General features: G+C 45.9%; 1 protein-coding gene across 1 annotated transcript; it reads left to right on the forward strand.

The window, feature by feature from the left end:
- Positions 1–49: 49 nt before the first annotated feature.
- LOC144158901 (uncharacterized) lies at positions 50–15,607 on the forward strand. Its single transcript, XM_077690083.1, has 5 exons — positions 50–941; positions 4,234–4,370; positions 4,448–4,510; positions 6,910–7,054; positions 13,338–15,607. Exons 1-5 carry the CDS (start codon positions 274–276, stop codon positions 13,720–13,722), a joined length of 1,398 nt encoding a protein of 465 aa, XP_077546209.1. The 5' UTR covers positions 50–273; the 3' UTR covers positions 13,723–15,607.
- The last annotated feature ends 413 nt before the right edge of the window (positions 15,608–16,020 follow it).

Raw genomic sequence — 16,020 nt, forward strand, 5'->3', positions numbered from 1 at the left:
GTTTCGTCTCTTTCCTTATTTACCTGTCCAGAGCTATTTTGAAAGAGCTGTATGCGCGGTGAACATTTTCTTCCTCCATGGCGGTGAACGCTAGCCCGTTCGCGCTTAGTAAAGTTGATTCTCTCTCGCGCGCGCTACGGAAACCGCGGAAACGGCGGACACAGAACTGGCAGAACCACGGCTAGAACGTCAGCGCGCGCTCGCCGTGAACGCCAGCGGCGTCGAAGAGCGAGATCCGTCCGATTGCGCTAACGAGAGACGGCGTTTCCCGCCATGGACGCCGAACGGTTAGGAGGTCCCAGTGCGCTCGCCGGTGAACGCCAGCGCGTACGCGCTACGGAAACAACAGACGCAGAATGGGTGGAACGTCAGCGCGCACTCGCCCGTGAACGCCAGCGTCGTCGAAGAGTGAATCCGTCCGTTCGCGCTAAGGAAACAGCGGCGAAACGCCAGTGGAGACTAGCGAACCCCCACAGAGCAAGGGAGGCTCAACGCGAGCGCAGAGCGGCAAACCCCGAACTTCGGAAGAAAGAAGCAGAGGCTAAACGCCAGCGCAGAGCAGCAAATCCTGCAGTTCGGAAGAAAGAAACGGAGATGAAACGCAGGTGGAGACAAGGGAACCCCGACCTTCGGAAGCGAGATGCGCAAAGGAAGAAACGCCAACGCAGGGGTATCCCCGAGACGGAAGGCGCTGCCGACGCACGGGACTGCTCCTTCGGGCACATTTGCGACGTGTGTGATCGCTTGTGGTTCGACAACAATTTGGTTCGGATTAACAATATACAAAGTGCTGAATTAAGGGCTAAAGCCGTCGACGTACTCGAGAACGAATTTCCCGCGACGTCGTCGACATCGTTTGGTGAATTTCAAGTGTGTGCGACGTGCAAAGACCCCTTGGTGTCTGGCAAACTCCCTAGGATGTCGATCACGAATGGATGCCGGTATGTATGAAAGCCTTCTCACTTTCCTACTTCGAACCCAATCGAAGAGAGGTTAATCCTACTTCAGCTTCAGTTCTTGAGTATACGCAGATTAATGCACCGGAGTGGATATATGGGATAAAGAGGCAGGTTATAAATGTACCGATCGATGTTCAGAAAACCGTTTAGTGCTTACCGCGCAACATTTTCGACGACGTCGCCATCGACGTACACATCAAGATAAAGCTTCTGAATAAGCTGTCGTATAAATCCGGTCTAGTAAAGAAATCCAACATTCGTCCCTGGTTAATCTCTGCGAAACACCGCTGCACAATTACTATAGGATCAGGATCGATTGGGAAAGTCTTTCTTAATTGCCAGAAAATGATGAGATGTTGATTGAGTACATGGTTTAACCCTTTCACTGTCTGGTGTTTCTGGCCATGACGTACCCCTAGTATTGGCTTGGTTTTCGTAATATGAGAGAAGGAGCATAGTGATTTTTTTGGCTATGATAGCGTCCAGAACACTACGCGTCGGAAGGACAGAGCGTGGGTGCGAAATCTTCTTTCTTCCAGATATTTTCAGCTTGCCGTGCAGGCTTCCGAGACGACGACCCCCACCGTTTCAACATCAGAATCTGACGCTGCAGAACTCGCATCCCTTCCTCGGATGAGAAACTCTCAGAATGGGAATCCGAGCTCGGCTTGTATTTGGATCGGAATCGAAGAACCATCGCTCCTGTCTGCAGTCAAAGGCCCCGCGCAGTCAGCAATCCGAAAGTAACCGACCACTACACCTGCACATTGTACGTGCTTGATTACATTAAAGGCCAACTGCACTCAAAATTTCGACCTCTTGAAAACACTATTTCCATATAGTCTGCCTAAAAAGAAAGCAAGATGCAAAATACAACAACTGAAATACGTGCGTGGATGCCGCAAGTAGTCAGCAAAAATCAGCGATTTTGAAACCGAAATCGAGGAGAGCATAGCCATTAAACTGACGTCGCTGCCGTCCAGCGAGCGGCCAGATGGTCAGCAGCTCGGGAGCAAGCCTGTGCGCAAGCTCTACGCACGCACGGGGTAGCAAAGGGGTGAACTGTTCGCAGCAGAGCTCGACTGGTTCTCTAGCTGCGTGGCTGGCCAGAGGAAGAAGCCCCGGATGGCCGGAGCGTCGCAGGGGTGTCGTGGCTGTTTACGCGATCCGCCGGCAGGTGCAGCGTGGTCTGCAGCTGAGCTTTTTTTAACGCTTCTGACTGATTTACAAGGCGTTTCACGGGGCTATTACTGGTGTCCCAGCTTATTTGATAGTACTTGCTACACATGAAAAATAAATGTGGTCGAGGTGAAATTTGAGTGCAGTTGGCCTTTAGAGCAGACGGAAATGTCGAATGTATACAAGGCAGTGCTCAATATCATTGAGGAACATCATGAAATAGATTACTCCCAGATCCTTTGGGTTCTGGGTGTAAACATGCTGGAAGCAGTCAAGATATCTTCGCAAGAAGCTGCCCAGTTTCTACTCAAAAAACAAAATGTCCGAGAAGAGCCTAGACGTCATTTATATACCAACTCACTACCTTTAAAAAGCAATTAGAGTAAACAAAACTGAAGAAGAGATGCCCAGCCTTCCAAATGCTTCCAACAATGTCTGGAAACAAAATGTAATTCAGAAGTATGAGAACAGACCTCAAGAAATTGAAAACGTGTTCCCGGTGGACTTTGTGAGTGGATATCGGTATGCTACATGGTCAAAATGAAGCATTTGACGCGGCAGATTGTTGGTCATTTGGTGCTGTCGCTACACCCAAGTTCAACCTAATGATTATAAGCGTGAACGTGCCCTGCTCCACGTCCCTTTCCGAAATGACGCAGTGTAAATTCTGGACAACAACAGATTTCGGCAACTCTTAAGCGAGGACCTCGATCTGGTCAATGTGAGACAGTCTGAATACACCTGAGGCAATGACAGCGATGTAATTTATGGATTTTCTCAGATGATGCATCAAGCAGCCCTCCGACAAAATAACAACAAATGAGACCCCTAGTGCGGGTTGACATAACCGATCGACATATGTAAGAATACCGACTGCGACGTGCGGGCAAGTGTCTGCACTGCTTTTTGCTTTGCTCCTCCATGCTTATTGGATAGTCTTCGAATGGCATGTTGAGTCGAATTCCATTTCTCTTTTAGTTGGTACATCCTTATAGTCGGGTAACTTTTGTAACCGACGGGGATGTAGTAGGAGAATGCGGTCGAGTTTTGTGGTGATCGGTGTGGTGCCAACCATGATGCAAGGCGGACTAAAGTCATGAGCTGGATTGCGGCCAAAACCTGACAAGCTTTTATTGCGGGGCTAAGGAGAGCCCGAGATCCGGTAGGGTAGATTTAACGCTTGCTACAGCATTTTGGGGGGCCTTGATCATAGTTTGTTCATTTTGGTAGTCCCTTGACTTGGTCCATATTGTGATATCATCCGCATAAATATTAAACCTCACACTAGTCTCTCATTGAAGGTTCCGGGCGATCGTAGTCATGGCTAAATTAAAGAGTGCAGGACTGAGGATCGAGCCTTGAGGAACTCCTCTGCCAAGGTAAAAGGTACGAGGGGTCCAACCTGGGAATGTTCCTTGAGACTTGATGGGGCGGGCTTCTAGGAAGTTTCGAATCTATGTCTGCGCTCGTTGGCTAGGAAAGGCCTTAGCAAGTTCATTGAGGATGGCGCTCTGGCTGACAGTCGGATGCCTTTCAGAGGTCCAGTGCGAGTAGATAGTCCAGGAGTCTCGAGCAGCTTGAGCAATTAATGACGCGTCGCAGCAGGCCTATCGGAGCGTTCATGAAGCTTCGCAGGGGGGGAGGCATTTTAATTTTTTTACTCTTCACCCAGGATCATCATCATTGTCAGTTAAATTTGTCTTTCCTGCAGTGCGTTTTGGCATGTGGACATCATCAGTGAGAGGCTAAAAGCTTCGCCTTAAAGGAGCACTGACACGAAAATTTTGTGTTACACTTTTATTGCTTTTATCGAAGCTTAATGGTATGGCGAACCTGAAACAGCACTTCCAATACTTCAGTGCGCAATAGTTAATTACATTGAATGGCCTGAAAATCGTTTGTTTCAAATCAAACAAAGTTGTATTCTTCATGGCCCTTTTAACCCTCGACACTAGAGAGAGTGGTCACCTTGTTTTTTGTCGCTCAGATGGCATCTATCCAGTTTTGTGTGTGAGTAATGAGTTGGTTGTCTGTCTTAATATTTTTTATAACAATTCTCGGAATTTTCCTAATTGTTTATGTTTCATACCTCTAGGAGAAACTGGCAGCATGCATCTTGTACAACACTGACAGCCGAAACCGATTTTGGAGTCGTGCCTACAGATGGGATTGACAAGAATGCAGTATCCTCCAGCCAAGGGACACAAGCCACCATTCCCAAGGCCACCATAGGTACCACCTACACTGTCCCTTCCAGCATGTCTGTATATGTTGCTAACTGCAAATTATTATTATTTTTTCTCTTTCAGCTACTCAGTGCACTCTGGAGTTCCTCACCAGTTCAGGATGCCAGACACATGAAACATTTCCAGGTTAGGATTGATTTTATTATGCTTCAGTAACTGAGTATTCCTGCTCATGTAAGTGTGGGGCCAGTGCAATGTTTAGGTCTGGTCCTGCTTTATAAATTTCTGTAGCTGCTGGTGCTTGGAGCTCCCTTGCAGACCGCCTGTACAGCAGCATGCACCTATTGCTCTAAAGCATTGTAATTATGTTTGCCATTGCAGTGTGCCTCGCCATCCTCTAGGCAAACTGCAAGCAGTGCTAGCTATCCTGTGCTTAGAAGGGGGAGGCCATGTCCTTTCAATTATCCACTTTGTGTCCGTGTCTCTGATATCAAAATACTAATTTGGAGCTATTGTGGTCTCTTCATAAAGTTTGCACCCATGTCCCTCAACGCTTTCCAGGTTCCACCCTTTCTAGGTTGTCGTACAGTTTTAGGAAAAGTGTGCAATAATCTGCAGACGTGTTGTCCCCAATGGCCCGCATTGTCCTGTCAATAATTACTGCCCCTCCTTTTTTTCTACCAATTTTAGCATCAGCTTGCCTCACGTCTGTTAACGGATACAGTGTGGACATTGAAGTCTTGTATAAGAATGATCGGAGTTTAGGGGATTGTCCCATGCATCGTATGATATGCCTGCCTTCAAGGAGTCGTGAAGATATTTTTAAAAAAGATTGTGTTGTGTGGGTGTATAAAACTGTGGAGCTTTGATTAGCAAACCATGCATAGCCATTTCACTGCACAATATTGGCAAATAGGTAAAGATATACAGTTACGATTTCACCGAGGCTTTCCTCCTCAAGTTGTGAAGTGACGTCTTGCTAAGAAGCCAGTTTGTGCTCACCCTTGTCTGCACAACATGTCGCCGAAGAGCGATCTCGTAAACAGTCAGGTAAAGCTACAACATCAGCACCATGATGAAATTTGCCCGCAACTTAACGGGGGATGTCTGATTTCTGATACGACTGATCAACATGGCCGAACTGCCAGTCAACAATGTGTGCAAGTTGCACAAGCAGAAGTAATCATGTTTAAAGTAAACTGGGTATTTGTGAGCTCTTTTTGCTGCTGTTTCGCGTTACTCTGAACTTTCTACTAGCCGGTATTGCTCAAGCTTGCTGACGCCTATATGACATAGCTTACACGAACGTGAACTTCATGACTTGGCAATTGAGATAAATGACCAAAAGCTTACAATGGAGATTTGGTACGTAAACACATTTATCGAAGGACCTTTGAGCAGTCAGAAAACAAAAGCAACCTGTCATTTACTCATCAAGCATAAACGTAATGAGAGACAATCAACGATACAGCGCATCGCCGAGTCCCACCACCATATAGTTTGATTGCTTTCCTGCAATAAACAATGCTGTCAATCTTGTATCACCAACTGGATAAGCTCCCCTCTGGCTCGCTGTATAAGTGCGCAACAGTAAGTGGTTAAAGCTCTGGGTAGACTAGAATTTATATAAACAAACCGGTGTGCTGGGCTACAAATGCGGAGCGGCTTTTATACCGCATTTCTCACTTTCACACACTCGGACATGTACGGCGGCAGTGCTGGACATCTCAGTGCAGCGAGTGTAGGTGATATGGTCACACCGCTGATGAGAGATGTGTCATGATGTATATGCTGTATATGCTGACAAGCTCCGCCAAGGGCAGTAACCATCGACTGATCAGGACCTCTCCGCCCATGCAGTGGACGTCACGGAGGTCGTTGTGGTGGCAACTGTTGTGGTGGCAGCTCTCTTTTTGCCCATCAGGTTCATTTCGTGGGCAAACAACTTGCTTGCATTGCTCCCTGCACTCTCCATTTTCTCGAGCAGAAACTCTGAAACGTCAGCCAACTTGCCATCAATTGAAATTACTGTCACTGAATTGGTGGCGTAATCAAGGGTCACCAGCTGCTGGTTTTCTGGCTGGCTAGCTCGTCGCTCTACCTGTTTGATGACAAAATATTACTACCATGTCCTGACAGTCAGTACAATGATAGTTAAGTCGTGAATCATTGTTGACTCTGTGGACAAGGTAATTTGCGAGACCCATAGCCAACGTACGTGTGCTTATACGCCATGGTCGCAAACGAGGTGGAGCCCTTCCACCTCACCGGATAAGGATGCGTACGGCAGTAATTTCAGCGGCACAAAGTCTTTTTGCTAGGTTTAATTTTTTTGTCTTGAAACCGCCGCTGCAAAACTTCAATCGTATCTCTGTAGCATGCTTCTGTTTACTAGACGCCTGGCTACTCTTGAGCAAAAGAGAACACACTGTCGCTAGTTCTTGAGTGTGTTGCATGCTGGCTATGCTGCTCTTCTTGTAGAAACGAAGGGCTTGCAGCTGTCGCAGCAGTTATAACCACAGCTTCAGTGACAGTTTGTGTCATTGCGGTTGCTGCTAACTGATCTGTTCTTCTTTTTTTGCCAGCTTTTAAAGTCAAGGGTCCTCTAGCGTGTGGCTTCGTGAAGGAATTTCGTGGTGTGCGAGATAGTGCGGACAACACGGACGGGGACCCAGCAGACCGGCTAGGGAACCACACCGGCCTTTACTGTCCGCACTCAAGCAACACAGGGTGAGTCAAGTGGCAGTGCTGACTGTGCTGTTTATAGTTGAATGTGAATGGTCGTAGTAGCAGTAATAGTAAAACCTTATGTTGCCACAAAGTTGTGGTGATTGTGCCACTGAATTACTCAGTCATCTAGACAGTGGGGCTCCCAATGTTTCGGAAGCTCAGTGTCTTCAGTCAACTGGGTGGGGGCCTCTTGCATGGGGGAAGCTGGGCTGAAGGTGGCAGCTTCCCACTGCGGAAAAAATGATAGATTAGGAAGAGTGGAATTAATGTTATGTGATGCAGGGACGTCTAAGCATAACTAAATGATGGGGTGAAGCAAGGCTCGTTCTGCTGAACAGAAGGGGCAAGTGTCGTTATACTCTGCAGGATATATATGGTGGACATGAGATGTGCTGTGGGGAATAATAGCATTTAAAGCTGGCAGTGGAGGACCGCATGCCTGCGATTGGGCGATGAATGCGGTAGTAGAAAACAGGCATGATACTAGCCGACATGGTCAAGGATATCGCCGAAAGTGTGAAGGCGATCTTTACAGCAAGAGATTGCAGGATGCCTTCAGGTCTCCTGTGTGGAGCTCGGCAAACATATCTCAAGCAATTTGAAAGACCCTCTCATTTTTTCCCTTATGCCCGAGTGTGCAATGACCAGATCATGCAGACGGTGTGGCTACGAGGTTGGGGCCCTTGCAGCAGGCACCAAACGATGACTTGCATAACTGTGTATCACATTCTCACCACGAAAGAACCACTGCAGTAAGTGTAGCCGAAAGCCGTTAGGTGTACCCTGTGTTATTTTGTAAAGCAGCTTCGAAGCACAGGCGAACCACAGTAATGGACCTAAATGAAAATGCAACAACTAGGGGAAGGTTAAGCAGCCTCAAAAAGCAGCGCTTGTTTCATACATGCGAAGAGAATGCAGTATGAAGTTGATCGGGCAGCTATTTTGGACAAGGACGTGTAGGTGCCAAGTGCAAAGCCTGACAAAGGTGAAACATGCAGAACGTTCTGTCAAGTAATGAGCCATAGCTTTCCACTGTTAGTGGACGGGTGTAAGCAACTGATACTTGTGGTGCTTAAAGGGCCCCTGAGATGGATTTTTTTGGGGGTGTCGATGGTATCGGATAACAATGGCTATTTATTGAACTAATCTGTGATGTAGAAGTTCAACCTTGACTAGAGCAATTTTTTACCACCAGATAGCTACAAAAAACATCTTTCTTGTGTGTCTGCGCTTATACAGTGGCAAATATTTGTGTTATACCGGAGTGTAAAGCAATTACACACCTGGCTCGACGCTCACCTGTTCTTGGTGGAAGGATACAGTGAGCGCAGGAGCAACAACGTGCGCGGTGCGGCGCTCCGCGCTTTGTTTCTGGCACTTAACTTTCATCGTTTCATCTCTGTTTTCTTGGCTGCTGGACCTGAAACGATTCTTTGCACCCTCTTCTGTGTTTAGAGCATAGCCTCGACATTGTTTCAGTTATGAGGTTGTAGCGAACGGTGCGCCAAGGGCCCGTAGCGCCTAGACAACGGAGGCGGAGACTCCTTACATGGCACAAGCCCACGCACACGCCTGGATAACGGTGGGCTCTCCTCATGAGGAGCACGCTCACGTGTTTTCGCGCTCGCTGAATAAATCAGTTCGAGCCCAAACGCTGTCGCGGATGGTTGTCTCTGCACCGGTCCCGAGTCGCGACAAGGTTAAGAGCGTGCTCAGTGCATGGTTGTGGCAATGAATATTCCGGCGAAGGGGTTTTATTTCATTGCTTCCCATCAAGTCATTATCGTAGGAAAATGTTGTTGGATGCACACGGCCTTCTGAACGAACTGTGTTGCGTAGTGTCCTCTGCGCGCTCCTTTACCGTTTAGCGGGTTACCGGAAACGAGTTTCCATTTCCCGCTGAAACCAAAAGGACACGTTTTTAGCACTTCGTTTGCAGTTTCTGTAATCCGGCTTACCGGCTGGCGTAATGCAAGTAGCGACATCGGGTGGATCGGTCTCAAAGCAAATGTCGCAAAAGTTTGTTTCCCAGAACTGTTCGCTTCCGCTTGAAATAGCTTGACTCTTGAACATTTTAGATTAGACTCTCACAATAGAGTAATTTTTTAAAAAATAGTCATACACATCTTCCGTAGAGCCCTAACAAAAGAAAACATGATGTCGATGCTGCAAAGTGAGGACAATTAGCACAAGATAACGCGTTAACCAGAATTCACACCTCCGCTAAATATTTCGACATATAATGAACAAAATATGTTGCAGTAATTACGAGCTAACCTACATTACCTTTCCCAACATGATTTTAGAGGCGTAAGAAACCTTTGGGAGTTATAAACGCATCTAAACCATTTGGGGAGGGCAAAGCTTAGCACAAGTAGGGGTAGAGCTTTTGCTCGCCCATCTGAAAGAAATCGTCATTTGTCATACTCCTGCACATTATTTAGCAAGAATCACATATCGAAAAACATCAACTAAGATTACTTGTATGAAGCGCAGAGCATTTGCTGTAATCAAGACACGATGGTACACTTCACCGGTGCAGGGAGCAATCTGGCAACAGTAAAACCTATGCTCGTAAGTTACCATTTATGGTAACTCGTGCATGCAGAGTGGACTCCCGCAATCACAATATATGCAGTACCTCTTGCTCAGTCCGTAAGGACTGGGAAGCTACTTAAAATAATTAAAAAGCGTTGTGATCTCATGTGCTATACATGCGCGATCCACGTGCAGAAGTAATCATGGTAACAGCGACACTATACACAAACGCGGCTAGAACTGCTGCCGTCAAAAGTCATCGACATGAAAGCGAATTCAGTCGGCCAACCATGAAATGCATGCTTCGCCTCGGACGAGGTCGGGCTACTGCGTCATCGCAAGTCACCGAGCCAACAAACAGTTCTGTCTTGTCGGTGTAATAACGTTTGTTAGCGTGAACACATATGCTTGCTATTTTTGAAGTTGCCTCTATAAGAACTAGAGAATAGATTTTTGACACAAGCAGAACCACTTTGAAATCCATGGTTGACACTAAATGGTTGAAACAAGTTGGCCTGCATCGATGGATTACTGTGCCGAGAATCGAAATACACCATTCTTGGAACTAGCAATTGTTTAATAAGGCAGAAAACGCCAGAAACGCAAAAACAGGGGCGACACCCCACATGCTTTTGGGTACTGCGGTTTGTGACGTCACAAAAGTGGTGAACGGCAAGAGCTCAGTGGAGAAACATCCATGTATAGATGTCCTCAAATAAACTGTTCTTAGGTGGTTGAGCACATGAACCAAACGTAAATCAACACTTTCCGTGAGTTCACCATGTTTAAAAAACACAGACTACAGCCTTTATGCACTGCAGGGCAGGCTGCTTTCCTCACTATTCAGTCAGCCATCATGCTTTCAGTTTTGTTTTCGAAAAGCGTTGGTGCACAATTAGCGAAGTCAATAACCTACGACGTTGAACGCCTGTGCTTCTGCAAGTAATATACCTAGCAAGAAGCAGCTAAAGTCCCTTCTATAGAAGCGGCAAAAGGACAATATGCACTGCAGGTGGTTAAGCGACCTGGTCTAGCTTCTAATCTCCTGTTCTCCGCATGCAGAGAAGGAGGAGGAGGAGTAACACTTTATTTAAAATGTTGCTATCAGTGAAAGGCGCCCGGTTCGAGCATAATCGCCCATGATATGAACTTACTGCGAGTAGTTTGCTGACCTCTCTGTCTTTGTGCTTTTCCATTCGCTTTGAGCCACTGTTGATTATCTGTAAAGCGTGCGTCGCTCTGCATTTGTTATATTTGAGCCAGGGGGAGCGCAGGCAGTGACAACTACTCAACACGGCTGCCGTGAAGGGTGTTTATTTCACGCTAGGTTCGCGCCGCACAAGAGAAGATAATCGAGAGTTTAAGCATAACTAGCGTACGCTTTTTGCTATGGCTGATTGCGGAAACCGAGTGGGCAGGTGTGCATTCGTTCCACGGGGATGGCCGCCCATGCCTCGTCAAGCCCATGCATTCGTTCCGCTGAGGGGCGACTTCCTCGCCCTCCCGCACAAGCATGCACAGTCAGGTCCCGGTAATCCGCTGCCGTAGCATTAGCACACGCTAGCGGCTATGCTATGACTCTCCAATATGAGATGGTTGTATTCGCCAGACGAGGTGAAGTGAAGAAGCACTCCTGAACGGACATGCTTGATATTCAAAACAGCACTTGTTGCTTGAAAAGCCACTTTACCACAGCCCTCCATGATTGTAGAAGGCTCGATGGGGTTTGGAACGCTGGAGTTGGTGGTTACACCGTCTGCTGGAGCATATAAACGCGTTTCTCATTTCGTCAATGGAGAATCATAAAATGTTGCGATAGTCGACCATGGCTTGGAGACGTAAAAGCTACCGATGCTAGCATTTACGCTCGTCAACTGTTAATAAATGTGCGGAAATCAACAAAATTTCTGTTAACGCGACTTCACGTTTGGAGGCTCGCACGCATATTCGATTTTGTGTGTGTGTGTGTGTGTATGCGTGTGTATTGGCTTGATGCAGTTGACTTCATATTTGTTGTTAGTCTTGCCTGCCGGTGTTATATAATTTGTAAACTAACTCTGTTGATATTAAGTGCTCCCCCTTACTCTATGCCCCGCCCCATGGGCCTGTAAGGTATTTTGAATAAATAAATAAACTGCACCGGGGCTTCACTCCTATTTTGTGATGCAATGGCTACGTCACAAAAAAATTACAGGGAAGCGGGTTAGAGAAACGCCAGCTTCATTTACTCATTTCTCAACAAACGACACATTGTTGCTCGGCGGACAAAAGCTTAGAAAGCTACCCAACGTACGATCTTTCAGTTAAAACAAAATTTCATTCAGCCTTTAGTGTCCCTTTAAAGGGAAGACAGTCAGGGCCTTGTGGAGCAGTATATAGGCGTGTGCATGGAGTAGTTCTTGGTTTCATAAGTAGTGCAATGCAAATAATATTTTTTTTTTGTACAGTTTGAAATCGAAGCAAATACTTGAAATATCCAGTATGGAAACATAAATGTGTAGTTTCTAAGGTAAGCTTCAGTAGTGGGTGCAAAAGAGATTAGGCCAAACTGAGAGCTGTCTAGAACCCTGCATGGGGCGCATCAGCACTCATTGTAGCAGTGAGTGACAACACTGTAGACCCTTATACACAAGCTATATCCGACCTCAGTGATATGTCTCGAGGTAAAGGATAGAAAAGGAATGGTGGCCACTGCAGTCTTCGTTAAGGTGTGGCTGATTAGCTTCCTGCCCGTCTACAGGGCAGAAAGTTCCAGTACGTCGCCGAGCATCAGGGTAACTAACCTCAGTTCACCAATACCCAGAAACGTGAATGCTTCTTAAAAGAGGCCACGCTAATGTTTTTTTTTCTTCCTCTGCCTTCACGATTTCCTCAGCCCTATAACTTTCGCCGATTTTTATTATAATTGTGTTTGCAAAGCAAATCACATTGCTTAAAGTCTGTTTCTGATATTGGAAGGCATCATCACTGTGCACTGTCAAGTCAACAAACTAACAACTGTACTTGTTGAAGTCACTGACCAAGAGCATGCCCTGTACCTCCCGAATCAAAACGACGTGGCAAATCTGGGCGTCAAGGTCACATGCGGGACAGTTTTGACGGCTCACAGGGTGGAATTTGCAAATCTTCCAAATGAAATGGTAGACATTGTTATGGAAGGCCTGAGGGATCAGGGCATGACAGCAGGGAGTTACATTACTGTGCATAAAGAGATGATTCCAGTGTGGACCTCAGCTTAGGCTGTGTATTTACTTAGAATACTGCATACTTATTTAGACCTGTATACTTGTTAAAAATGCAGTGCTTTCATGAGAAATGCCAAGCAGTCTTCTAGCAGTATGGTCCACTAATGATCAGCTCGTGCCATTAGAAGCCTACGTTGAAGATGCCCTCATTCTATAACAGCGCTGCATAACAGCGTTCTTTGTTCTGAAAAAGGTAACGTCACCGCATGACCCTAATAAGTGCAAATGGATGTTAGTGACAGACTTCATGATAAGTACATAGCATATTTTTTTTTTAAATCTAAGGCTCGACATGCAAAGCAGTAAAAAACAACTTCTAAATTGTGCCCAAGTGCAACTTAATTTCCACATACAGCTTTGCAACACAGCTCTCGATACAAGTCTCTTTCAGCTATTGCATTGTGCATAAGCAGCTGTGCTGTCTGTCATAGTTGATAGCTTACAAGCACTAATTTTTGTATTGATATCAATATTTCCTTTTATTTCATCTTCCACTCCAGGACAGTTGCCAACAACGTCGAGAGGACACAGCTTCCGGGGACGCTAGATCGGTGTGGATCCTGTAAACTGTGCAAAGCTGAGGATTCTGCTCCCTCCACGCAAAATGAAGTGGGTGCCAAGAAGGTGTCATACATGTGCAGGTTATGCAAGAAAGTCCTGTACTGCAAAACCAACCTGAAGGCCCACATCAGAATGCACACTGGCGAAAGGCCCTTTGTGTGCACGGTGTGTCAGAGAAGCTTCATCCGCAAGTGTGACCTTGTCAGTCATGAGAATGTGCACGCGCAAAAAAGACCTCACGTCTGCAGAATTTGTTGGAGGGCCTTTACCACGAGAAGAGCACTGATTAAACACGAAAATAAACACTCCAGCGGAAGATGTTAGCCACACTCCACATGCCAAAAAAGCTTGGCTCAGAATTCACCCTTATCTGCCGCAAAAAAACTTCACTTCAAATGAAATCTGCATAAAGTAGTATGATGGCAGATCGTCGCTCTCTCTCTCCAGACACTCTCCTTAGCGCACCCTTTGTGGCTCATGAACAACTTATGAATCCCCGGATGACTGAGAGGGTCTTCGCCACTTCTACCGACGTGCGTACCATACTCCTATGGGCGTAACCAGACCTGATGGGCTCAAATGAACGCTTTAAGGCCGCGAGAAAGGTTTATTTAAACCATCCTCCCCTACCGTTACTCCCATATCCCACAACAGGGCCGCTTGGCTTCCTTTCTAAAATAAAGTAATCCATTTCATTCGAAGAAGCCGACAACGGTCACTTCTTGCAGTTGATGTGACGTATCATGCTTTTAAGATGAGAAGCAGCCTACTATGTTCTATGCAGATCCAGCCTGTGGCTCGCAGGCCATCTGTTGTGGTAGCACCTTACAATCCTGGAGGAGTCGGTGGGCACCGCAAGGTGGCACTACAAGATTTCTTGCTCACGGTCAATGCCGTTGATGGCGCCGACTTCTCTGCAACATGGGGCTCTTAACACTACGCGTCGTAACTGTAGCTGCCATCCCCAATGTCTAAAATACATTGTCTACAATTTACTACTTGCTGACTGAGCGAAAATTTAGTTAGGCTGAGTTTGCTAATGTGAGGCAAAGGAAGGAGCCCCAATACTGTGTTCTGCCGCACATAGGAGTGTTTTGAGGGCGGCCAAAAATTCCTTTTGGACACAGATCACCATAACGAATCGTAAAAGTTTATCGAAATATGGACATGCATGAATGCGATTACATCCCGCCTGAGACATGCATGTCCGTATGACTGCATGACATGCTGTGTGTCTTGCTTCGTAAATCAGAGTGCACACGATATTCTGTTGCGTGGTTTGCAGGCATTGCTTTATTTACTGTTTCCTCAAGTGATGTGCCAGAAGCTGCTAGTAAATTCACACCAAAACCGAGGTTTCATTATTTCCTAATTTTAACTGTACAATGCTCCTAAGAGCAGCTGAAGATTTTTTATGGAAGGGTGTCAAAGACACTGTTGGCTGGATCACATTTCTTGCCATAAGCGTAAAACTTTTGTGGGGAAATAAAATTAATTGGCGTACATAAAAACTGAAAGCCTGTACTTGACAAAGATGCTAAAACTACATAACGACAAGGATGCCAAAACTACATAATACAATAATACTGTAAAGAAAAAATGGTTAGCCATTCCTCTCTGAAGGTGGATGATCAGCAAAGTTTTTAGCACATGACATACAGTTGACACAGAGTTTGGTACAAGGTATGAGCAAATTTTATTTTGCTTGTGACGGTGTTGACGGCAGTCATCTCACACACAAGCACACAAATGGCACCTATTGATAACTAATCTACTAAAGATGCATATATAAGTGATGAGACGTGTTAGCTTTATGTCCAAATCATGTTCTGTACAGTGCGCAATTTTGATGGTGACCACGCTCTAATAGCACACCCACCGAGACGCTCATTTTCCAATGCCTTGTGCTATAGGGTGCTTTGTGGTTCAAAGACATGTGGAACTCCAAGAGTTTTTGTTTGCGGACAAAAAATACAGGAAACCTTAGTAATATCGAAAAATGTGCATGATACCCCAGTCATATATGCTTTCCTTTAAAAAGTACAACTGCAGGATGCCCTGGCCTGTGATAGAAGCCTGTGTGGTGCTGGTGTATTCGATTGAGTGAAGAATTTGGCATTTTGTTGTTCCTTTTTTTTTCATGATTTGTTTGTCCTTGTTTTCTGTACATATGTGTGTGCTTTTATAATTATAAATGAAGTTGAATTGTCGTGTGTGCTTGTCTTATTTTGCTTTGCCCAATTTAGTATTTGGTAGTACGGACACCAGACTTAGGGGAAATCCCCGAGGCGGAGTAAGTTTCTGCAAAGCAAAGTTTGGCATCCACCTGAATTTTTCTTCAGCTGTGACAGCTGTACAGCTTTCCTTTGTAGCCGTACGGCTGCATTCAGCTGGATGTCAAACTTCCCTATGCATTTGGTAGTACATAAGTTCCTTAGAAAAGAACGTGGAGAGAAGTAAAAATTCTAAGAGAGCCAACACTGCAAGCAGTAGAACTGTTTTTCATGATGGCACAGTAGGCCGTGCTCCCATCTTGTGAGATCTTGCTGCATTGCCATTTACAATTGCGCAGCTGGTGGCGACATTTTCTTCTCAAAGCTTCAAACAAAAGCCTGATCAATA

The sequence above is a fragment of the Haemaphysalis longicornis genome, unplaced genomic scaffold (assembly GCF_048455015.1).
Source record: "Haemaphysalis longicornis isolate Haplotype H1 unplaced genomic scaffold, Haemaphysalis longicornis Haplotype H1 scaffold_10, whole genome shotgun sequence".
NCBI lineage: Eukaryota > Metazoa > Arthropoda > Arachnida > Ixodida > Ixodidae > Haemaphysalis > Haemaphysalis longicornis.